This window comes from Ptychodera flava, chromosome 6 (assembly GCF_041260155.1).
Source record: "Ptychodera flava strain L36383 chromosome 6, AS_Pfla_20210202, whole genome shotgun sequence".
Taxonomy (NCBI): Eukaryota; Metazoa; Hemichordata; class Enteropneusta; family Ptychoderidae; genus Ptychodera; species Ptychodera flava.
The window spans coordinates 13,663,287-13,687,936 of NC_091933.1; the positions used below are offsets into that span (position 1 = coordinate 13,663,287).

At 38.9% G+C, this 24,650-nt stretch overlaps 1 protein-coding gene across 1 annotated transcript; it reads left to right on the forward strand.

Moving 5' to 3' along the window:
- The first annotated feature begins 2,201 nt into the window (after positions 1-2,201).
- Positions 2,202-24,650, forward strand: LOC139134891 (uncharacterized). The gene is made up of 4 exons (XM_070701972.1): positions 2,202-2,998; positions 13,073-13,208; positions 20,252-20,384; positions 22,603-24,650. The coding sequence occupies exons 1-4, from the start codon at positions 2,334-2,336 to the stop codon at positions 22,686-22,688; spliced, it is 1,020 nt and encodes a 339-aa protein (XP_070558073.1). The 5' UTR covers positions 2,202-2,333; the 3' UTR covers positions 22,689-24,650.

Consider the following 24,650-nt stretch of genomic DNA (forward strand, 5'->3'; position numbering starts at 1 on the left):
TTCATTCATTGGCCGCCTTATGTTCTTGTCCCTGCCTCACTTTCGAGTGTTACTTGTCTCGTTCTGCCATGTGCTTATTCCTGTAACGCATCTGCGAGCCTAGCCAATCATTACCAGACAGCTGGAGCGTAGGCGCAACGTTTGTGAAGACAAATTTGTCTTTGCACCTGCGCTGCACTTAATCTCATTGTCAGGAAGCTCCGGCATCAAAGTTGTCTGCATTCCCCTGACACGTGGACATGTGACACGTAGAAATATTGGTCTTATTAGCTGTAAATATTTCTGTCAGTAAAAATATGCTGCTTCTTACCAAATGAAAAATATACAACTTTGGAGTTACACTCTTCAGCTACAGGTTCATTTGTACAACAAAATGCTTGCCATCGGATTGTGTATTAAAGCTCCATTAGCTGTCCCATTTAGCTTTTTTCAGTATTGTTCTCCGTTTTGACTCCAGTTTCTGGTGTTAATCCCTGGGCTATGATGAAATAAATACCAAGTGCATACCTTGTCGATGCCGTCTAAATTGATATAATCAGGCATTAATGTTGAATGCTGTATGCAAGTCCGGACTAGAATAATTTATCAACAATAACAATGGTCATTACACATGTACTGGGTGTGTTGACAAGCAGAGTAATGGACGGTTTAAATTAGCACAGCACAGGTATTAGGATGAGAAACTATAGTAGATTTCAAGAACTAAAATACTGAAAAAAAAGTCAAAAGTTACAGCTCATGTCCCTTTAATTCCGAATTGATAATAAAGGACTGCATCATTGATTCCAGATGATCCATGTACATGTATAACGTAGTTAGCATCTTTAATTGGACTATTTCATTAGTTTGTTCGAAACATTCAAGTCTGTTGATGATTATTTTCGCAATCGTCTACAGATCCAATGTTGTTGTACATATATCATCGAAATGAGCAAGGTAAGTCAGACTCTGCTTGTGATCCGTTCGATGCGAAACAAAGATTACAAGACATTAGCTGTGGAGGGCAATTCATGTGCCTATTGTGCACCTGTTTGAAGTTACTTTGACAAAACTCCGGGCAATCAGAAACAACCCTGCTAGATGCCGCGCGTTTCCCGTATAAACTTGAGTCTTTGAAAGAGAACACGATACCTTCAACGGAGGAATTTTTATTAATTTCTGGCGAATGTTGCTGCCCCTGTTACATTATTGTTGATACTTCTGTCTTTTAACCACGTTGGTTTATGCCTTTTATAGTTGAAGTATGCACATTCCTAGCCCAACGATATATCAGATTGTATCGTGTCTTGCGTTGACTTCTGACGAAAATATACAAGCGAAGGTCTTTGAAATAAATCAAGACATATTTTCCGTGTATTTTGTACTATTAAAGTAAGCAACTACGCCGACATTGTGTGTGTGAGTGTGTGTGTGTGTGCGTGTGTGTGTGTGTGTTGATATGTACTTTTTCTGCACAGTTTTATTTTTTTCACATTTCATTGGTATCTTTCCTCATGTTGCTGCGATATAGCTACCTGTTTGCCTTTTCACCAGTTATCTCCGTCTCGTTTCAGCTTCAGTGTCATAGCCATTTTGTATCTGTTGGTCCATAGCTGTGGTGTTTTCAGACGGGATTCCTGCCTTTTACGGGTTGGTTTTGACTTTTACGATTTTAACCCCGCCACACCGTCTTGCCTTTTACGAGCTGGTTTTGACTTTTACGATTTTAACCCTGCTACTGTGTCGCAGGGTTAAAATCGTAAAAGTCAAAACCAGCCCATAAAAGGCAGGAATCCCGTCTGAAAACACCGCCGCTATAGACCCACAGCTAAGCCATTTTGCAGTTTTTTGCTGTTTTTATAGTGTCCAACTTTGCTTAGTTTTTTTCAGCAATTGATCATCATATGTTATTACGTATTTGTCTGATATCATTTTTGCTTTCCGTCTCAAAAATTGAAATGATTTGATATGTACGTTTCTGTACAGTTTTATTTGAATAATAAAAGTTCATTTGAAATGTTTCTTCTCCTTGTCCCCCTCGGGCCGATGGCTATCAGAATGCTCTTGCCGTCGTATGCAACCCCCCTACTTTTGTAATCGACGAACCATTTAGAGTTGCAGGACACGTCGCGGCGTCGTACTATTGAAAACGGCCTCTAGTGCGTGTCTTCACATGCTTCAGTGACCTGTTGACGCGTCGGGGACGGTAAACTCTTCGTGACACAGGGTATATGACCGGGTACTGGGGTACTGGGTGCGTCAGTGCGCACTCAGGTATACCGAGGTACTGTACACGGTACACGTAGGCCTGTATCATAACGAGGTTGTAAGGTGGTATACATGTATTGAGAAACATGGCGGTCCCGAAGGAAGAAGTAACTAAACGTTTCAAGGATATAGCTCAGAAGGCGATTTTACTGGGATTGACATCCCACGAAATTGCAACTTTAAACCATCTCAAGGAATTGAAAATTAGTGGCAACAACAAGAAGTCAGCTGGGTGTCAGACAATTTTGTTACTGTCCATTGTCACGGTTGCACTTGTTACTGTGTCAGCGTTGACTTTGGCTGTCGTCTTGAAACAGGAAATTGTTGACTACGAAAAGCTGGTCCAAATCTGGTTTGAACAGCGAGAGCTTGACATCGAAGAAGAACGCTGCATCGTTGAAAATCCTCACTATATCCAGGACATATTTCGCCCTCCAGTTGACTGCGGTATCTGCAGAAACGTCACAACAATCGTGAAAGTGTCTGATCTTGCGCCCACGGAATTCACAGAGCGTTACGCGTATTCATCAGTGCCAGTTGTTATCACGGATGGGGCACAAGGCTGGACTGCACCCAAAGTTTTTAGTTTTGATTTCTTTAAATTGATTTATTCACCGGACAGCGAAAGAGTGGAAAAAGATTGCCAATTTTTTCCGTACCAGACCAATTTTGAAACTTTGGGAGAAGTTTTCAATATGAGTGAAGAGAGGGCGAGTCTGTCGGAAGAAGCAGATCCATGGTATATTGGATGGTAAGTAGAGGAATCATGAAAAGACAAGCGTTGTACGTCTAGGGTCTGGTCATGGGACCCGGGTAGCTGTGGAAAAGTCCATAAAGGTGCGGGATTGCTGGATAGCCAAAATAGCCAGCTTTGACATATTTAGCAGCTATTCAGCTAAGAGGGTTTACAGCAATGACTCAAGGGATAATTAGCGGCTATGGCGGCAACTTAATAGCTCCTTCGGGGTTGTTGAGCAGCTATTCAGCTATTCTGCTATGATACCGAAATCCTTGGCTATTCAGCTATTCAAGTTAATAGCCGTTTTTAGCCGCTATTAGCCAATGTTAGCTGGCCATTAGCTGGCTATCAGCTATTTTCTTATGAATCATATTTATATTTCAGTCGTGGGAAGTCTTCTACAAACAATTTTTGTGTTCAGCTGCAAACTGACATGCATATTTAATAAGTTTTTGAACGAAAGAAAATGCAAAACCCGTCACAGGTATTTGATTAGCCTCTGCGTGAATGTCGGTACAATTAATCACATGAAACTTTTCCAGACACAAGCAATCACACATGAAACCTTTTCAAACAGAGACTAACTGACTATAATGGCATAACTACTCTACCACTCAACCAGCCATGTGACTTAATATATTTTCTTGGTTCTACAAATCGCAAGATTCCCCGATCATTTCGTTTTACAACAAAATTTTTCATGCCTGTTAATGAAATCCTCAATACGCACAATTTGTGATTTCTTTAGCTGTCAATGCAGAAAAAATGCCATGTGCTGTGGTTAGTAGAAACTTACACTTGCATGAAAGAAAATCTCTTCCATAAAGAACTCAATACTGAGTCCTTGGTTCTACAATATTTATTCAGTATATTTAGGAGATGTCTAATTCTTGTACACCTAAGTGAAAGCCACGCTCGTAACTTCCTTTGTAATAAGTAGTTGTCAGGCTTTTTCAGACATGTCCACTGCTTAGCTGGTAGCCAGCTAATAGCTGGCTAATAACAGCTAATAGCGGCTAAAAACGGCTAATAGCTTGAATAGCTCAATAGCCAGCCCATTTCGGCATCAGGAGTTTGTAGCTGGTAGCCAGCTAATAGTAAGCTAAGAGTGGCTATTAGCGGCTAAAAACGGCTAATAGCTTGAATAGCTCTATAACCAGCCCTACAATAATCATTTGTTTTTAGCTGAATAGCTACCTACTACGTTTATTAGCAGCTAAAAGTGTCCTGTGGAAATTAATAATAGCTTAAATAGCCACAAACAGCTAAATATAAGCTATTCTTATGGCTTACGTAGCTATTAGCTACCTAGCTATTTAGCGGGCTATTCAGCTATGCAGCAATCCCGCACCCCACTCGAAAAGTCGCTATCATTGGCGGAGTAGCATGCGTCTATGCGGGTCATCAAAAGGTCAACCCTGCCATGGATGCCGCATATTAAGGTAGCGACTCATGTTCAATGACACTTATATTCAATCCTCATTTTCACATAGAAGAAGAGGTCACACAACCGACATGTGGTACCTTTTTTATCTGCTCGGTCATCGAAGAGTTCAGAAAATTTATTAGTTTTCAAAAACAGTGCGCATACGGTTGTTTTACTCAAAAACACGTGTTTTTTAGTTTTTTTACTCAAACAAGTGTAAGTACAAATCTCCAATTGGCCTTGATGATCTGTTTACGGCAATCGGCGGCTGGGTATACTGGGCAAAAACCGTGTCCCGGAATTTTGAAATTCGCTTTTGTTTTCGCAAAATGAGCCTTCAAAGTGTCAACTTGACGATTTTTGCATAAATTATGGGCCTTTGTTCTTGTTTGTCAGGATATCTTAACTTCCAGGGCTTTTATTGGAAATCCATTAAGGTGCGGAATTGTGTTTTTATTGTTTTTAGAAAGTATAGCTAAAAGTTTAGAAAGCTGAATTAGAATTGTCTAAATCTAAATCTAAACTTAGAAAGTTTAGCCAGATACGATAATTAACGAAAAGCAGCGTGTCAATTTTTGGAGGGACCATGTTTCATTGCTGTTGGACTGAGCACGTCTCCGTTAACAACTGCGTCCTCGGTCAAATCTGACTCTTCACTATGCTATTGATCGTTGCTGCAGAGTAGTATGAGCCAAAGTCGGACTGTTTTACATTTAAATCATCTTTGCGCACGTTGCCGTCTTTTTCAGGTTCGCTTTTGTGGACCTCGCTTGCTTTTTCAGCTTTTTCGACGGTACTGAGCACGAGCGCCAGCTTTGGTCTGCTGGACGTGTTTGCCGTACCGATACCAGTGGATTTCAGAACGCTGAGCATGGCCTTGAAGATAACACATGCGCACTATACCGCCAGGCCTATACATAATCTCTTGCGTGTTTATCTAAGATATCGTGGTCGGTCATCCTCGACCTTTAAGACAAAAGGGAAATAATGGCACGCGGTGTAGCTAATGTTTGCCATCTTAGTAATATTTCAGGAATTTCTCGGTACGAATTGACCCAACACTTTTCGCCAAAAGAAAGGCCATGTGTCAGGGGTTCGAAATTTGAAATAAAAAAAATTGCTAAAATTCACCTTTGAACCTTAGTCGCATCGTTAAAACGCACGCTACTCCGCCACAGATAGCTGCATTTCCACAGTTAGGGGCCCGGGTGCAGCATGGTAACGCAAACCTTTAGATTTTGCGACGTTGAATATGCATTGCGTACCCTAACAAACACAACGCGACAATGCGCGAGACTTGTTGAAGTACATGTAGATTTATGTCAACTTGTTGAAGTAGATTTTTGGTGCAGCAGATAAATTTTTTAGAGGTTTACGGCAAGCTAGGGTATTTGGTTATGGATATAAGACCTCTGGGGTTAAAATTAGCATATTTGGGTGAAATTATCACATGATTATTTCCTGCCAAATATGCTAATATGCTAATATTCACCCCGAGGTCTTATATAAGCAACCAAATACCAGAGCGCACCTATTAAAGGGACATTATTTGTATCTTTTGATTTTTTTTTTCATTTTTTCGATGACTGAAATCCCAAGTCAAATCAATTGGAGACACAGGCGTGATGTTTTCTGGGTAGTTTCTATAGGTGTAGTTTATGCTACGTTCCGACGTTCTCTTCCATAGCCTTGGTGATTAGGCTACGGAAGAGAACGTCGGAACGTAGCATAAACTACTTCACAGAAACTACCCAGAAAACATCACGCCTGTGATTGGAGACCTAAATTGTGACTATGGACGGCTTCAAGGATATGTAAAACCACCTTCTTGCTCTTTACGGCGAGGTTCAATGTTGGTAAGGGTGTCCGCACGATTTGAACCAACCGCCATGATTGACCCCCCCCCCCCCCCCCCACCTCCCGCACATGACCAATATTACTACGCATATGTCAACCATCAAAGTACAGCTAGAACGTTGAGCGGCCGTCACCTACACACTAACTTCAGTACAATGCATATCGAGGAGCACACGGGCATAAACAAATGCACGTCTCACAAACTACTGTCAAATAGTGAAATAAACAGGGCATTTGCTGGTAAGTTTGATTTTAGTAACGATGACACGGTCTGTGAATGGTAAAACTAAAACGATGTCAGATTGCTGTGGTGATAGTGAAGCAGGTACAGAGTAATGCATTTTCTGTGCATTTGATCGTTAGCAAATCTTCGTCAACTTTTAAGATTTTTAGGGCATTTTCTTGCCATTACATTGGTTCGTTTTACAAACACTACACATAAGGAACCGGGGGCAGTGGGGGGGGCGGCCGCCCCCCAATGCTGAAGTTGGGGGGGGCAAAGGTATACTTCTTGCCCCCCCCCAACTTTTACAAATACACATTGACCACGGGTAGCTGTCCCAACTATTGCTTAGTGCTATGTAGGGAGTTAAACAAACAACTTGAGTTAAGGCGCCGTAAAATAAATTCTTTGTTTGCAGTCCGCGTGCGGGTACAGGGGCTCAGAAGTGGCTATTTAAGTCAATATTACAGCGTTTTTCTTTCTTTTCCAATGTTACAAATAAACCAGCTGAAAAGCACAACACTTGTGTAGCTGTCTTTTGTCGAGCTTGTATTGGCATGTATAGTGCGTCCTCGTAAATGTGACCTTTAGTTCCGTGACCTCTAGCCATGCCTACTTCCTGCCCTGCCCTCGCTATGCTTACTGTACTAATAGTACAGTAAACACAGCGACGTCTGTACGCATGGCCAGTAGGCATGGCCAGAGGAATTGGCTAGAGGTCACGGAACTAAAGGTCGTATTTACATATGATCACATTCCCCATTGAGGGCGCACTATACATGCCAATACAAGCTACACAAAAGACAGCTACACAAATGTTGTGGCGTGCTCTTCAGCTGATTTATTTGTAACATTGAAAAAGAAGAAAAACGCTGTAATATTGATTTAAATAGCCACTTCTGAGCCCCTGTGGTGCGGGTAGGTTTTGGGACGAAATCTGAAAAACAAACACAGATCGTATGATCGAAAATACGGCGGAATGTGCCCTTCCTTTGTTCGCGATGTCGCAGTAATTTACTTTAAAGTCGCAAAAACGCAAATGCCGTCGTACGATCGTTTCCATACAAATCAGATTACCTATCTTAAAGGGGTACATCAACCGCTGTACGTAAAGTGCACATGTGCACCTCCTGTTGTAGCGGACTACATTGTACCGTAGGCCTAAGTGAAGATCAATCGACCGTTTCACAAGTTGATTTCTCCCTCAAAGTTTTCAAATCGGCGGAAGTGCGTAAAATCTTTTTGGTCTCCATACAAGACGGATCGAAAACAATTCTTGACTGGTTTAGCTTCGAATAAGGAACGGAATTGAATTTCCATCAGCTTTTCAACGATCCGCGATTGATCACGATGTTGGATCTGCACCGTGGCAAGCAGGTACCGCCGGTGAAATGTTCGTTGTTGAATGCTCCAAATAGTTCGTAGGCGGAGGAAGTTGCCCTTACTTTGAACATTTTTTCTGCTAAAAAACGATTTGGACATTTTATAAGTCCGGATTAGAATTCAGTTTTCAAAATAGCAATGGCCATTCGGCATTGCTGTCTTGACAAGCAGAATATTTAGCATTTTAGTAAATTTGCAAAAATTATTAGTCCGCATTTTCGGCAAGAACGATGATATCAAAACCTGCTATAGTTATAATGAATACAAAAACTCACACTAATTCCTATGAATTTATGGCTCAGACTACAACTGAGCTGCAACAACGACCGCGCATGAAAAAATTTGTCCGAATTTCAGGCAGCGGTGTCTGAAGTCGTGCGTGCAGCTATATTTAGTAACAAACCTGACATCGCAATCAGCGCTATTGGAATTCGGCTAAAAAAATAGTTGATACACAAAATTCAGAATAAATAGCCTTTAAAGTTACAGCTAATGGAGCATTTAACTCAACAGAAACAGTGATCAGGACTAGTATTTATTTGACACTTCAAAAAGGAGGATTTGTACTCGAGGCTGTTATGATTTGTTCAGCTACCCACTCTTCTTACTGTAAAAATTGTAATTTTATGGAAGGGATAGTAGTGTCACCTTTTACCAAGATGTTTAGCATTTGTTTTCTGAGTGACAACTACATACTTTGTTATACTCAGTAACTTTTGAAGTTTTATATTTGGAATCTCAGGTTTTGCAAGAACACCTTTTTGTTCTAAGCTTACCCCAACATGTTGAAATACATAGTGTACAGTTGTCAAAACAACTGTTAAATACTCGTTTTTCTCCTATTATCTCATTACCTCATCTTGGCCTGCTTTTACTCATGGACTCGTCTTAGCTTGCTGAGAGGTGCTGGTAATCTTCGATTGACTACACGAGATGTTCAGAGTTCGTTGGTACTACATAGACTTTATTTCTCGGTAGACAAGCTTGACAGCTGCCATCGCCCAAGATACGCTCTCTCTTGTCCTTTGTATTCCCTTTCCCGTATTATTTTAGAATGGGATTTTAAACGTTATGTTTAAGGCTTGGTTTGGATCATATGATAGATATGAATTAAAGATGGAAATATACGTCCAATCGTAAACATCAATACAGATCTCGATCTTAAATGTACATGTCATAATTAATATACAAATGTCACTTAGACACGTTGCAAAATTGAAGCCATTGCGTAAACGGTGAAGTTCTTATGTTCCTTCATTAGGTGTTGATTCAAATATATTTTGTTTTCTTCAAAACTTCGTAAACATCGTCGTAATACGTCATTTGCAACTTTTACATTTGTCGCAAATATGCTTTTTATTCGTAATTGAGATCTTGTTATTTTAATAGTTTTACTCTTGCCTATGAGACATTGCCGTATGTGAAAGTAGTGGTGCTTTCATTACATTTTTTACTATTTAGATTGATTTTGGCCTGATTTAATTATTTTAATTTATTCGTGTATGATTTAATATTCATATATGCAAATTTTAGATCGTAATTCATCCATCATATAGGTTACCTTTGCCCCCCCCCCCCGCACCCCCCACGGTGAAGTGCTTATTACGCCCCTGCTACATGATCACTTGTTGAACTTGGAAACATCGCACTCGAACTGAACAGTGCACGGTGTAGCATCTTTGACATTGTGACACCGCGCCGGGCGGGTACTGTACTGTCGATTGATACTGCTCGCTATTGGAGTCACCTCTCGACACACAAGATCTGTTCGAATGTTGTTATTCTCTGTGCATCGTATAATTATTTGTATCATACATGCTGTGCCTGTATTGCCATTCTTCTATTGTTCAGACGGTACTGATATGAGCCCATATTTTAACTAGTGAAAATACGAATTATATTTTCACTGTAACCGAACTACTTACAGCGACGCGTACGCGTGACCTTCGCTGTATGCATGACCTCCGTTGGTATATGTACATATAAAACAGCTGAGCGAATAAGACAAATGACAATCCGAAACGTCATTATGATTATGGTCAAAATTCTGTTGTTTGCAGTCACTTCATGGGCATTGCACTTAGGCACAAGTACAGTTGTACCAAAAACATACAAACAAACGTATTGAAAATTTGTATAATTTGCCGACACCTGTCAATTCACGGCCGGTCCCGTGGCGGTGCAGTGTTTTCGTGTCGTCTACGCTGCTGAAGATTACACCATGGATGTATGATTACACGTAATGATATCGGTTGACAGAGCATCATGATAGAATCGCTTTACGACAAGTTTCCTGTTGATGAGCTTAAAGTATCTGGGAGGTGAATTACATCGTTTACAGTCGTAAATGAGCCACGAAAATCCAACCGCACTGAAAATACTCGCGACAGACAAGGTTGAAGGTGCACATGATATTTCCGATTTGTACCTGTCAGTGCACAGGTCATGATCGTGTCTGGTGGCACCGATGCGGTGCGGGTTTCACATACAATGTACCATCTAGGGAAAGTCAAACTTTCGCTTAGGTTGTTAAAGGAAGTTTAGTTCTATTTAGGCAAGCCAGGAACGAAATATACGAGCAGACGACGGAAATACCTTTGAAATGTTTTATTCGTACAGCAACAAAATCACGAACGAGTTGCGACACTACAGCTTACAGTGTACTCACTTCATGTTTTCACTAATCCGCTTACTGAGATGGTAAATTCGGCATATTTGACGTCTGGGAACATGTATAATTCTTCGAGATAAACTGACTGGTATGGGTATTATATCCACTGTATGTGCATTCATAGATGTCGCAGAGCTGCTCGCTCTCTGTGCTCTCAGCTGTTCATACTCGATAGAGTTTGAGCGTGGCGCGAGTATTTTGACCCGATTTTTGGCGGCCTCATAACTTTCACGCAGGGATGAGGTTATGTATCAAAACACGAAAACACACCCATTTTACAAACTCCCGCCTATGTTTTACATCCATCGTCATTTTAAACTAAAAATAATCTTCTTCAAATTGTGAAAACCTGTGTCGACATAGTAATATCTAAATTGTTGGCTTTAAAAGTGCTCCATAAACCCTCCTTTGAAGTGGAATGGGCCAATAGCGGAATAATATCAAGAAGTGATACGGTTGTCATCACTTCTTAGCAACCAACTTTTTATAAGTACAGCCTGGAGGAAGCAAGGTCGATTTCAAGTTGATTTCGTCGCTAATTTCGGAACTTAACGTCCGTAGGAAAACAGTCATAACCAAAGCATGCATGTATGATAAAGGGGTTATTACACGAAGTTAAGGCGATACCGCGTCGTATTCCGTGATGTGTCCGTATTTTGACTCGTTGCTGCGCAACACGTCAAAATACGGACACATCACTAGAATACGACGCGGTATCGCCCAAACTTCGTGTAATAACCCCTAAGTATCAGTTGAATCGCATTTCGAACCAAAAGTGAGTACATCGCAATGACAGTTGCCTAGACCCTATACGTCGCTTACGGCCTCTGTGCGTCCGACCTACTCCCAAAAGTTGGCTTTGTGTAAGTTTAGAAGGGCAGCTGAGCACATCGTGTACAGGTCTGTGTGTTCCCGGCGTTATACGGCCTCCACGCCGTATACGCCGGGAAGACACAGACCTTTACGCAGGGCTAATGGTGTACCTTGGCCTCTGTGCGTCCGACCCTACTACCTCCATGGTCCGACACACTCCCAAAAGTTGGCTTTGTGTAAGTTTAGAAGGGCAGCTGAGCACATCGTGTACAGGTCTGTGTGTTCCCGGCGTTATACGGCCTCCACGCCGTATACGCCGGGAAGACACAGACCTGTACGCAGAGCTAATGGTGTACCCAGGCGAGGCGTGTGTGCTCAAAAACGAAACTCAATGAGAGTTTCACCCAACAATGTACATGATGTACGTGTCAGTCGCCAAAGTATATTGCTTCAATCATAGACTGTAGAGGCCCCTCTACTGTCTATGCTTCAATTTCGCGATCACCTCGACAATAACATGACTGTTTACTAAGGTTTATCCCTTCATTTTACTCTGTTTTGACATTTCTATACCCACAGGCTTTGGGCAAGTCTACATATGGAGGTACAAACGAAACGAAAAAATTCCGCAATTATATAGGCCTTGTCATCGGCTTCTTGCAGCTTGTAGTCATTTGAAATGCCCATTACAAAAATGTGCTCTGTAGCAGCAAAGAATGGTGTATCTAAGAGCAGGATTGGCCGTCAAGATCTCCATGAAAAACTGACCGTCACAATGTAACTGAGCAAACGGCATCGGTAATAGAAAATCCCGGAACTGCTACACTGCGCTCTCGACTTTCACTTCGTGTGGTTTATTTTTTTTACACTCAGATCCTTACAGCAGGCTTATAGCAGTTAGCAGTGTGGTTTGATCGCAGGTCAACGCTTACCAACTCTGGGGTTAAAAGTATCCCACCATTAACCCCTGACCCAAGGTTTTTCTATACAGTGTACGCAAATGGGATGGAAGTTGTCTATGGTCGACCGTTCTTAAGACATCTTTCAATAACTCGAACAACATTATCAACTGCTCGTTTGCATCAATGTAAGGTCAAAAGATACAAATAATGTGGGGAGGGACTGTGTTTCAATCGACCGATTGAGATGCCTTTGGTAAAGACATTTACAAGAAGAAGAGAATTTTGATGGCCTCACTCCACCTGATATCTATATCCATTCCATAAAGATCAACGAGTCGCCGTCGAAGAAAACGAGCAAGTTTATGTTTCCCTTTCCTGTGTCAGATCGTGAATCCCGCACTGCACTCTTTTACGGTCGATATTGACAAACACACAAACAAAACACTATCGTACTCATTAAAATAAACTTCCCTGCATAGTCATAGTCATCACTTGCCTGAAAGTGATGTGGAACTATTTTCAACATGACAACTTTGGAATTTTAAAAAATTATCACATCATTTGTTTGATGTATAAGAAATAAGGCTTTTAGAAAACTATACATCAAAATCAATAAATTGCATATTATGTGATTTAAATGGGCTGATTGCTGATGAAAATCATTCTATTCCTTATATGACATCCCAAACAAGGGACTATGGAGGCAGGACATCATTTGCCTCCTGACGTTGGGTAAATGGTCACCTGTCCATGGGCACATAGTCCATTATTTTGGCTGTAATATATTTTGTATTATATCTCGCAATTACAGGAGCAACTGTGATCCATCAGCGGCAAATGCACTCAGAGAACATTACCGTAGACCTTACTTCATCCCACAAGAATCTGAATCAAGTAAAACTGACTGGATATTTATGGGCAGTCCAGGCTATGGGGCACATATGCATGTAAGTCCAGTCTTACAGTGATTCGCTTTGACGCATTGGCATTTCTTTCTGTTCTATGAGGAAATATGCATCCTGTCCTATCCTATCCTAATTATCAGCTGAGCAGTAATTCCAATCTACCAAAGTTGAAACATTGTCTTGCAGGTTGTAGATCTGGTCAGAACAACTACACCTGAAAGCAAGTGATAATTTGACTATGTCTGACCTCCTGCTAGTCAATATTACAACTTTTGCCTAGTTGATTCCTCTGTATTACCGCCTATCTGACAGCTAAGCCTGACAATGTTGATAACACTTCAATTTAGACAATATGTGTAGTTGTAATTCAATGGATCAACAAAAACCACTGTATCTGAATCTCATGACGTTAATCGTATCACAATGGATAGATAAAAGAATCAGAATAAATGGATGCAGTCTTTTGTTATGTGAAACCACTCACTTCCTTTATCACTTTCCATTTGCCAGATGTGGCATGCGATGCTAGTTAGATCATTCAATATTTAATTATGTCTTTGCCCTATATGTATGTACAGCCATCCACTTGAAAACAATAGAAAAAGTGTGAACGCAACCTCAGAATGCAATGTACCAGTATAGGTGCATCATAGGAGTATATCAAATGAACATACATGTCCCAAAAGTTTGCCAATATTTTGTGAAAAAAATTATGACATCTAAAAATTAAAAGTGCAAGAGTTATTGCTCACGTGCCTTTGGTAAACAAGTATGAAGGTCAGCTAATGTAAACTCTTTATTTCTGTATGAATCTTCAATTTACAACTTTCGCTGAAATTTTTGGATATTTTTTTCATATATATGATAAAAGCATCTTAGAAGTAACTACTCATGTGATATGATATGCAGGTCTACTTGAATGTTTTCATTGCAACATATGTACAAATTACTAGTGATATTATTGCTTTGAAGATAAGTTAAATGCGAAGATCACTTTGCAATCGATAGTCCTATTGTTTTGATATCTGTTTGCAGATAAATTGTTGAATGGTCTTGGAATTAACATCTAATCAAATTATAGGATATGTGTAAAATTCTATATTTTAATGGTATTTTTACCATTTTTGTGAAAAACTCAAATTGTGTGTCGCTAACTTGTTTAAAATTTTGATGTACTGTTCTATGTATAGTTAGTTCCTGCCTGGGAAGTCAGAGGTGAATCATGGCTTATTCTTCATGTGTGTGCCTGTCTGGCTTAATCCATCCTCAGCCACCGTGTGGATATACTTGATGCATTTCATTCAAACTTGGTACAAGGACAATGTGCGATGACATATGCATGTCCATTTTTTTTTTGATATGATCTAATGTTGCCACCAGAGGGCCATTTTGATACCATCGTTTTTATGTTCAAAGCCACTATGCTGACATTACTAGAACTGATGTTATTCAAAGTTGGTATAGAAAAAGTGTATTATGATATAGTACATTGCATGTCAATTAGCTTCACAATATGATCATTGTGGGCACTGGACGGGTGTTTCTCGTGACTTTGTCATGTTGAGAACCACTTTTGCTCAGATGTATCTGAACTTTAATTCCATTCAAATTTGGAACAAGGATATTGTACTCTACCCGGGTATATGCACATGAACTTGAGTCATGTTACGATCCAATATTAGGTCTTTGCTCGATGAATGTATGTATCTATGTATGTATATAGGTATTTAAGTGTATATCTCACCTATTTTTGTATGTCTGAACTTAGTCGATTTGCACTAAAACAATATTTATTATTTTGAAAAATCCATAATGTTGTATAGTGGCAACTGCTTCTATAGTAGTGTATTTCACTGTTAAAGTTGTGAAAAATTCACCCTGTCAAAAAACGTCTGAGTTCATATTCGCCGCATATTGGTCACGTGACATGATGTCAGATGTGGCTAACATGTGATCACGAGAGCAATCCCCTGAGAGTAATAGTTAACACATTGGGTACCAACTTTGAGAAGATCTCTGATAGTTCACTATGATGAATAGATGCACGGTTTTGGACTGCCAAAACACAAACCTGGATGGTTTTAGTCTATGTCTACCGTCAATATTTCCATGAGAGCATGGCAGAGTTGTGTGTGCTAGCAGCCGACCCAGTCAACCCCTGTGTAAGCTTACTGTACAGGAATAGTATTCCTGGACATGGAGCCGACCCACCCAGGATATTCTTTGAATGAGACTCAACTTCCACTGCCTTTCATAATTAGTAGCTCCCTAAACTGTACAACTTGATAAACTGCATTATAACTCGCCACATGCTCATTCCGTGTCGCAACTCGCCAGAATACGTCTCGTGACGAGAAAATAGATACGTCTAGTCCCCACCGGATCGACAAAAGTGACGTCAGGTATTTTTTGAAAAGCTATTTCCCTAGGGAAATAGTTCTGACCAAATTTGGAAAAGTGCTCGGTCACTTGATCGTAGTGTCGTCTGCAGCTTTGCAACAATAATGGCGGGTGACTAGAAAGTGATGGCGTCCGGGATAAGTGACGACACATTCTTTAAAACAGATTTTCCGACATTTTCCAACATTCCAACAGCGTCTGAACTTGAACAGCTCATCGACGGAAAAGATTAAAGTGCAACTAAAGATGTCACTAGGTATACTTAGAATATTTTTGAAAGAAAATGGTACCACGTACAACTGAAACCATGTGGAAACATCGCCCAGTAATGTCACAATGGATTGTTTCAGTGCAAAATATCAAAATACATTAAAACTATATAACAATACAACATGAGCATGTGGCGTGTTATAAAATGCCTATAGCCTGGTCATTTTCGGGCTATAGCGCTCGTCTATTATCCCTCGTGGCCGTGTGTTACCAGAAACACATCGCTAGACCCCTCGGCCTAAGGCCTTGGGGAATAGCGATGTGTTTCTGGTAACACACGGCCCCTCGGGGTAATAGACGGGCACTATAGCCCTCATACCAGGCAATAGGTGTTTACTTATTAATAATAACACATGAGAGCGAGGGCAATATCACGATTTATTGCCTGCCCAAGGGATGGTGGTCATGATCGAAATACTGATGATGCCCGAGCCTTAGGCGAGGGCATCATCAGTATTTCGATCATGACCACCATCCCTTGGGCAGGCAATAAATCGTGATATTGCCCAAGCTCTCACGTGTTATTATTTTATTACACCGAACAAGCAAACATGCAAAGAAACAAAAACACAAAGATTTTTTCGAGTACAGTTCGCCTTCTGAGTCCGGACCTCAGCGTAAAATGTTGTCAGTGCCGAGTCTAGGGTTGTCGCAAAGTTTGCCGATCTCCTCGGTGGCGTATCCAAATATGTTGCTTGCATAGTCGCTGAACACAGAAATTGCATTCCTTGTTGCCATTTTCGTTCGTTTGCTCACTTGCATCAAAATATCGTCTAACTGTGCCGGTGACAGCTCTGCATGACGTTTTGCAGCCATAAGTTGCCAACTGCAAAGTACAACAAGCAAACGACAATTTGTTTTGCGCAGAAAGGGTGCGCAGTCAGTAAAATGACGTCATCCATGTAATATCAAATGCAGAGGGCATCATCAAGTTCGCAGAGGGCATCATCACATTCGCAGAGGGCATCATCACGTTCTTTTACATGTCATGTGAGTTGTGTTTAACCAATGGCAGTGCACACTGAGTGAGTGAGGTGTAATAAAATGTTTTAACGCCTAGTACAGCTGTCCTCTTCCATTAGCAATATCAACAATGGGATTAGCCAATTTATCGGCGATAAATCAAAGCATGGGTTGGCGGCCATATTGGCTCCAAATATTTCCATATGTCTGTGCCTGACTAGACTAGCCCCTAGTTTGTGGGTATATAAATATCATACAGAATAAACTGAAGGAATTTGAATAAAATCAATCCACTCTCATGTTTGTGGTGAGGTGACATTGAAGCAATGTACTCTGGTAAGCTCATGTTTCGATGGGCGGGCAGGGGGGTGGGATGTGGCAACACGATGGCCAAGGCTAGCTGTAACTGGTGCCGCTCCCCCGAGACAAAAAAGCCAAGCGACCGGGGTCAGCTTGGCATCTCAGGTGTTTATTATGTACTCCAGGAAAGCACAGGATCAATTCTGCTGGCAGTAAGGCCTGATAAAACTAATATTCTGCTATAATAACTTTTTTAAAGAACAGGGCAGTTAGATTGAAAATTTTCTAGATTCCCTGTGAAGCTGCGGATTGTTTGCATTGACATATTTGATATATAGCGGCCGGTTGGTCTGGAGACATTTCACGCTGAGTGAACTGGGACACAAAATCTACGCTCACAATATTTCCGATGGAATCATTTTCAACAGTAACACTAGACTCTCCATCACTGGCTACCCTCTAAATCAATCATACCAAACAACATTCTATTGCAGGAGTGATTGTCACTTTCCAAATTATAGACAGAACTTGAGATAGATGTCATTCTGCAATTGTGTGTATAGCTACTCCGTTCTACACTCACGAACGCCACTTATGACGTCACAGAAATGGACGAGTTCCTCACGGAGGTTTTTCGTCAAGCCATGAACATTTTTCATTCTCACAATTATTTATCAACGGAAAAGGGAAAAAACACCACCATTTAGCTTCGAAATAGTATTATTATTTATTGACAAAAAATAAAAAAAATTTTCTAGGTGAGATATACCCTTTAAGGAGGGCTGGAAAAATATCAAATGTGATCATGCCAACTGGTATCAATAAAACTTCTGATGTGAAACCGAAAATGCAAAGTAATATCTGCATGGTTTGCATCACTATTGTGACAAAAGCTGAAAACAGACAAAGCTTTATTAAGATTGTGAAAGAGACATATCCCTGCAACGAAGTGAATTTGTTAACAGCAGAAGTCTCTGAGATGATCAATTCCTTCACACTCATCTGAGTTGCTGATCATGCAGCAATTGAGAGATCAATTTAATGTACTGGTAAATATCAATTTATATTCTGACTTGTTGCTATTTTTGATATGAAAGGGATTCAACGAAGCTGCTGTTACTTTGCCTTTGACCCCTTTTCTAAGGATTATCAAATTTCTTTTCATTAGGGTACATGCCAGTTCTAGCACTCAAATTTCAATGATGGCGTTCTGGCAGATGCCAATCCTGCATTCTTGCATGTTTTAGGGGGTTGCGAAATGAGTAACTTCAAAATTATTGTTTGTAATGAAAGAAGCAGCAAGGTAAGCCAGTTCATATTTTACAAGCGATCGACATTTTACGTTATCATGAGAAAGTACAAGTAATTTTAATTTATGCAATAAATTAAAAGAAAATAAAGTACAACATGTTAATTTCCATGCATGAGAAAATTTGCCAATTTACAATTTCCCATTTCAATTCTGCAAAGTGGTTGTGAAGTTGATGAACTCAACGACGTAAAGACAATCATGATTCAAAATCAGTAGGTGTGTGAACTATCATAAATACAGTGCAGTCTGCTCATTTGCTTGAATAATGAGAGATATGTCAATGACCATGCTCATTGGCTAAGTAATCAAAGGTCTGTCAATGACCATACTCATTGGTTGAGTAATGAGAGACCTGTCAATGACCATGCTGTTCATTGGTTCATTAATCAAAGGCCTGCCAATGACCATGCTCATTGGTTGAGTGGTCAAAGGCCTGTCAATGACCATACTCATTTGTTGAGTAATGAAAGGCCTGTCAATGATCATGTTCATTGGCTTTTATTAATGTAGTATGCAACTTGTAAGTGAAAGACTTAAACTTTTGCCCAAACTAAATTTCCTCAAGGACTCTTTCAGCCATTCTCTTTCATAATCAAGAAAAAAAATTTGGGGTCTCTTCGCAAATATTTGTACGAGAGAAACAAATTACCAATGATACCGATATTTGAAATTCAAATTGGCTGCCATCCCCGGACAAAAATAAAATTTTTGCTTTTCCAAAAACTAAAACAGTGAAAGTTTCTCTTAATTCCAAAGGCTTCAAAATGAGCTCCCACAAGTGGTACATGTTGGTCAGAAAAAATTTGGAAAAGTGAGAGAGTTTAACTATCTGTCCCCAAGGCGCATTCTACCGTAATGAGATTTCGGCCTGTCATCCATTCTGCATGTGTTTTCACATTGCTGAGTACAGCCGCAAGTGGTGGATGGTTGTACATGTGATATTACAAAGTCAATGATTCCTCCTGAAACTTAACTACTACATTCATCCTACTCATGCTGTGTGCTTGTATAACTCAGTGAAGACTGTGTGATCATATATATTGCACTCATTCCAGTCAAAGCATTTCATATATTAAAGTAAGACCTCAAAGTAGTAACTTGCTTAAATGACTTTGTCTTACATTTTAATCTAAGTGTGTGCATAGTGTTTGCATATTTCCAGTATTCTGTGTCAATGCACATACAGTGTTTACCTTCTACTGTGAGTTATCAACAACAAAAAAGAAGCTAGCTTTTTTGCCTCATGTTTGATTTTGGCTTCCAGTTTAACAAAAATCAAATCTAAGTTAAAGTCTGCATCTGTGATATTCCAAAGACAGATATATCATTGAAGTGTTTCAGGTGACGAGACCAGTATATGTCAAGTCTGTGGCCATGTAACTATCAAAACAGAGTAATTTGAAGGAATAAACTTCAGCAGACTGTTGTGTATCTAAAAATGGAAGCAAATTGTTCAGCAGACTGTCACATATTAGATGATAGGGTGAATGAGAAACCCAGCCAATAACTGTGTAAGGCTAAGAAAAGTCAAGCGACTTGTGGGCCGATCTAGAAACCAGCTGTTCTTAAGTGCAATTGCGTATCATGGTGTGGTCATCCATATAGCACAATATGTCTTTCTTTTCCATACATTCTTGTTGTTTTATGACCTTGTTACAATTTGTTATCCTTTTTTCCAATAAAATCACAGAAAGTGTTGATAATGATGCAATAATTTTATGAGCAATGACAAAATGTGACAATTGTTGCTGAGCAGTCCTAAGTTTTATCATCATATTGGAGATGCCAATTAGCCTGAGTATTTATAATGAATGCCAATATCTTTTTTTTTTCAACTCAGATTGATGCAGTTGGAAGATCATCATGGCAAGCACAGGTTAGAGGAAGAAAGAAATGGACACTAGTTCCCCCACCTGAATGTTATCATGAATGCCATGGAAAGTTAGAAGTTATTGTTGAGCCTGGAGAAATAAGTAGGTATTCAAAATATCAATTCAAAGGATCAATGTTATATGTTTTTTGAATCACTAAATACCAAATAATTTTCATGCTCTCTTGTTTCAAATATAATAAGTGAAGCTACATATCCACTGTTACATTGCTTGCAGGGTGAAAAGCATTTTTGGTTGAAAAGTTCACAGAAATAACTTGCTTTATATTTGGTTTTTTGGTCAGAGAGGTGTTTGTTCATTGCTGTTGAAACTAACCTCTGTAGGAATACCAGTACAAGTAAACAAGGCAAATTATGTAGTTCTGGTGACAAATGGTAGCACAGAATAATTTTTCAAAAGCGATCATCATTGGACAGTGTTCTGACTTTCTATGATTAATCTGAAATAATGACTTAATTTTTTATAGACCTCAGCACTTACGCATTACTTGTTGTGTATTATTATACAATTTCGGCAAATATTACAGCCATCTCATACATAATGGACAATCTCATACATAATGGACAATGATAAAGTATCCACAAGAAATATTATTAGGATTTCGAGACCATGTATCCGAAACCTTTTGTAATCGTTCTGTTTTATTCTTCTTCTTGCTTCTCCTTCCGCCTCATGAATGCAACTACCACGTGAACACCGTTGCACCTAGAGACTTCAAATTTGGCACATAGTGAAAACTCCTCACAAGTAATTTTTTGATTACATGACCATAACAATAGGTTACATGACCAAGTGGCCATTTTGAATTTAAACTTTAAGTTGACCTCATTTGCATAAAATTAATCAATCAAAATTCTTTTCTAAATTTCGGTAGACCATAGGGCTAGGCTCCTTCATGCCAAATATCAAGGTCATTGGCCCTGCTGATTATGAGAATAAGATTTTTAAAGTATTATTTTTCACATTTTCAGTGACCTTTTACTTCCCCTATACGTATGCAGCTAAGCTATGGCCATGGCTTATTCTGGCCTATGTAAGAGTCCAAGAATGCTAGTTGTTATTTGACAATTACCAGTAGGGGACCAAATTGCACAACACAATTTTGAAGATGCAACTTGACCTTGGCCTTAGTATCTTCCTTTAACTCATTTTTTATGCACATATCTAATTCTGGACTTGCCAAAAGAGCTCTCGGGGGTCTGATTTTTGGTACATACGGATAATTGTTGCACAGTAAAAATTACCCACAATCCTGTTTGATTTGTACCAATGACGTTACTTTTCTTATAACTTTTTCAGTTCTGCATAAAAGCAATCATGTGAAGTCTCAAGAATATTGATTAATTATATTTATTAAAAGTACGTTGAAATATTGTAGTATAAATTGCAAAGAAATTATTAAATAGCCATAAAATTCATATTCTGCAGGTACTATAAATGTCACAGTTTTGGGAAGCAAGTTATGACCAACTGAAGGGTCATTCTCGGAAAAAAGTTAGCATGTAAATTTCTTTTGTCTTTCCTATTTGGAAAAAATCAATATCCTTTTGTTCCATAAAACAGGTGCATCTAGTCTCCCTACTTTCCATCACTTTATTCTGTACTGCAGAGGACACAATTAGTGGAAAATTTAAGAAAATGCTGTCTCCTCTCTCAATCAAGCGCAATTTTCTTAATCCTTTAAAATGGGAATTGAGAAGAAAGGTGTCCTTAAAAGTATGTTTTCAGAAATTTTACAACTAGTCCAGGACTTTGTCTACACATGTGAGACATTGTAGACTTCATAGGGGAATCTATGTTGGTACAAATCATGATGTATTAGGGGAAATCTGTAGTACTGTGATATGGAAGCCAAGTCTTTTGACAAAATGTCACGTGACCAGCCACTTCCTGTACCTCATTAATTATGTGCATACCTAACTCTGGGCTTAATAATAGAGTTTAGGTCTGATTTTTGGTACATAGGAATAACTATAGGAGCAAAATGTCACATGACCAACCACTTCCTTACTTCATTAATTATGCACATATCAAATTCTGAGCAAGCAAATAGAGCCAGAGGTCTGATGTTTGGTATATAGGGATAACTATGGGATACATTTTTTTTTTTACAAAATGTCACATGACTTCATGACCTTTGACCTCAATTTCACTAGTTTTTTCATATCTGTTTCTCTTATTGCCCCTGTGCATCGGAATGTCTCGAAAACCCGGTCATTGCTGCTTTGCAGCTACATTTAATAATGAATTGCTTGATGAATTCATAAATGTTTTCTGCAACTTATTTCATTACTTCCAGTTGTGGTTGATACTGACAGATGGTACCATTCAACACTGATTGTTGGAGATGATCTTAGCATTGCCATTGGTTCTGAATATGATTGATACACATATATTGGATGTATCATGTTCTGCCATAGACTACGGAAATCCAAGATGTTACAACTAAACATTTCCTTGAAGATAAAATACAATATGGAAAATAAATAAATAAATAAAGCAATGTATGCAACTCATAAATGACCAACTTTCACATGTCTATGTTACCCAGAGTTCTTGTTCTACATTTGAAATTAACTGATAGGTATTCTAGGAACAGAAATGTATAGCCCTAACATTGAGCTGCATATAAGTAGAATTCAATCCATAGTATGTAGTGGTTTAAGTATATCTAAGTTGATTAAAGCTAGATATGGACCATCATTTCTGTGTTTGTATGATGTATTCAACACATTTTGTGTCTATATTCCAGGCAATTTTGTCAAATATTATCATAGAGTGTCTGATGCTATGGCATAAACTTAATCAGACACTTCCTTTTACCAACAGATATTTTTGTTCTGCAACAAAATTCCTCTCCTTGAGATTTTTTTCTTGTAATGTAAAAATTATCATGAAGAAAGGTCACTGCTCATCTGGTTGATTTGATATTTAGTTTTTGATGCCTCAGTATGACTGTCTGATTTGTTCAAATTCTGATGAGAGTGGTATTCTTCTAGTTTGTAAATATTTGTTTCTCAAAATATGTTTTACCTTTGACTCTATCATATGAAAAATTCACAGAAATTGTCATAAAATTAGCATAATTCCATTTTCTACTAGAAATAAATTTTTAAAATACCTGCTTTACCTTTGACCTTGTTGCATGAGAAATTCAGAGCCAGTCTCTCTTGTAGCCATAATTTGCAAAATGTACAATAGGAAAGCGTAGACATTTATTTTTTTATATGTGTCAGTTGAAATACATTGTGATAGACAAGTTACTGTTAGTAAATACTTCCAGTTGCATTTCAGAATCATCAAATGCAGAATGAAAAATGAAAATGGAATCAAAATGTCTGATCATGTGTTTTACATTAATTTTCATTTCAAAAGTAGTGTTTTTTGTTTAAGGGCAGTAGGCACGTAAATATTACTTGGATGGGTACTCCTTAGTGTGTCAATATTATCAGATCAGGGCACATCAGAAAGTTTGCCGGAGTTACAAAATCATAGACCAATGTTCCCCAACCTTAGCAATACAATCTAAATAATGTATATCTTTTTTATGTAGATTGTATATTTGTCCTTTTTAAGCCCATGTTGACTGGCTAGTGAAGACAAGGATTTGTAGAACACTGACAAAGTACATTATTTTATTATGGAATGTAACAAATCTTGGTTGCAGGGAAGTTCAATTTACGGACAGAAGAATGTAACAAACATCACCAGCTGATCTTGTCGTCTGATGGGCTGAAATATGAAATATTCTAGTATTTGTAATGTACTGTAGAAAGCAGAATTTAAGCTTCCGTATTATGGTTAAGAGAAAAACATGTATAAATCATATATGTCTGGTGTTAAACCTGTATTAACCTCACCACAACCAAACCTGAAGTACAGTAAAAATAAAGAGTATCCAACTGGCATATATGCCACGAGTTTCAATACTCAAACTAGATACATTGAGTCATTTGGTTTTCAATGGTATGTATTATGTTATATTACTCATGGATTTTTTGTGCATCCATGGGTTACTGTAGACTGAACTGCTAGCCAGGCATGATATGACAAACTAGTGACTTCACATTTACCAATACTCATGAATTATAATATTGAAGTGAATCTGTTATTTCAGTGGCTACTTTGTCTGAAATAATCTAACAGAACAATCTCCACTTCCTCTGTGATTTGTTACATGTAGCAACTTAATTATGCACTTGGTTTACACAGGGTGATAATTTACTCTTGTTGAAAGTATTATGATCAACATAATGAACAATATTCACCAAAGATTAATTCTAGAAGGTTATTATGTATAGAAGTGTGTAATTAGCTGAAATAAAAATACATAATTTCTTTAACTGA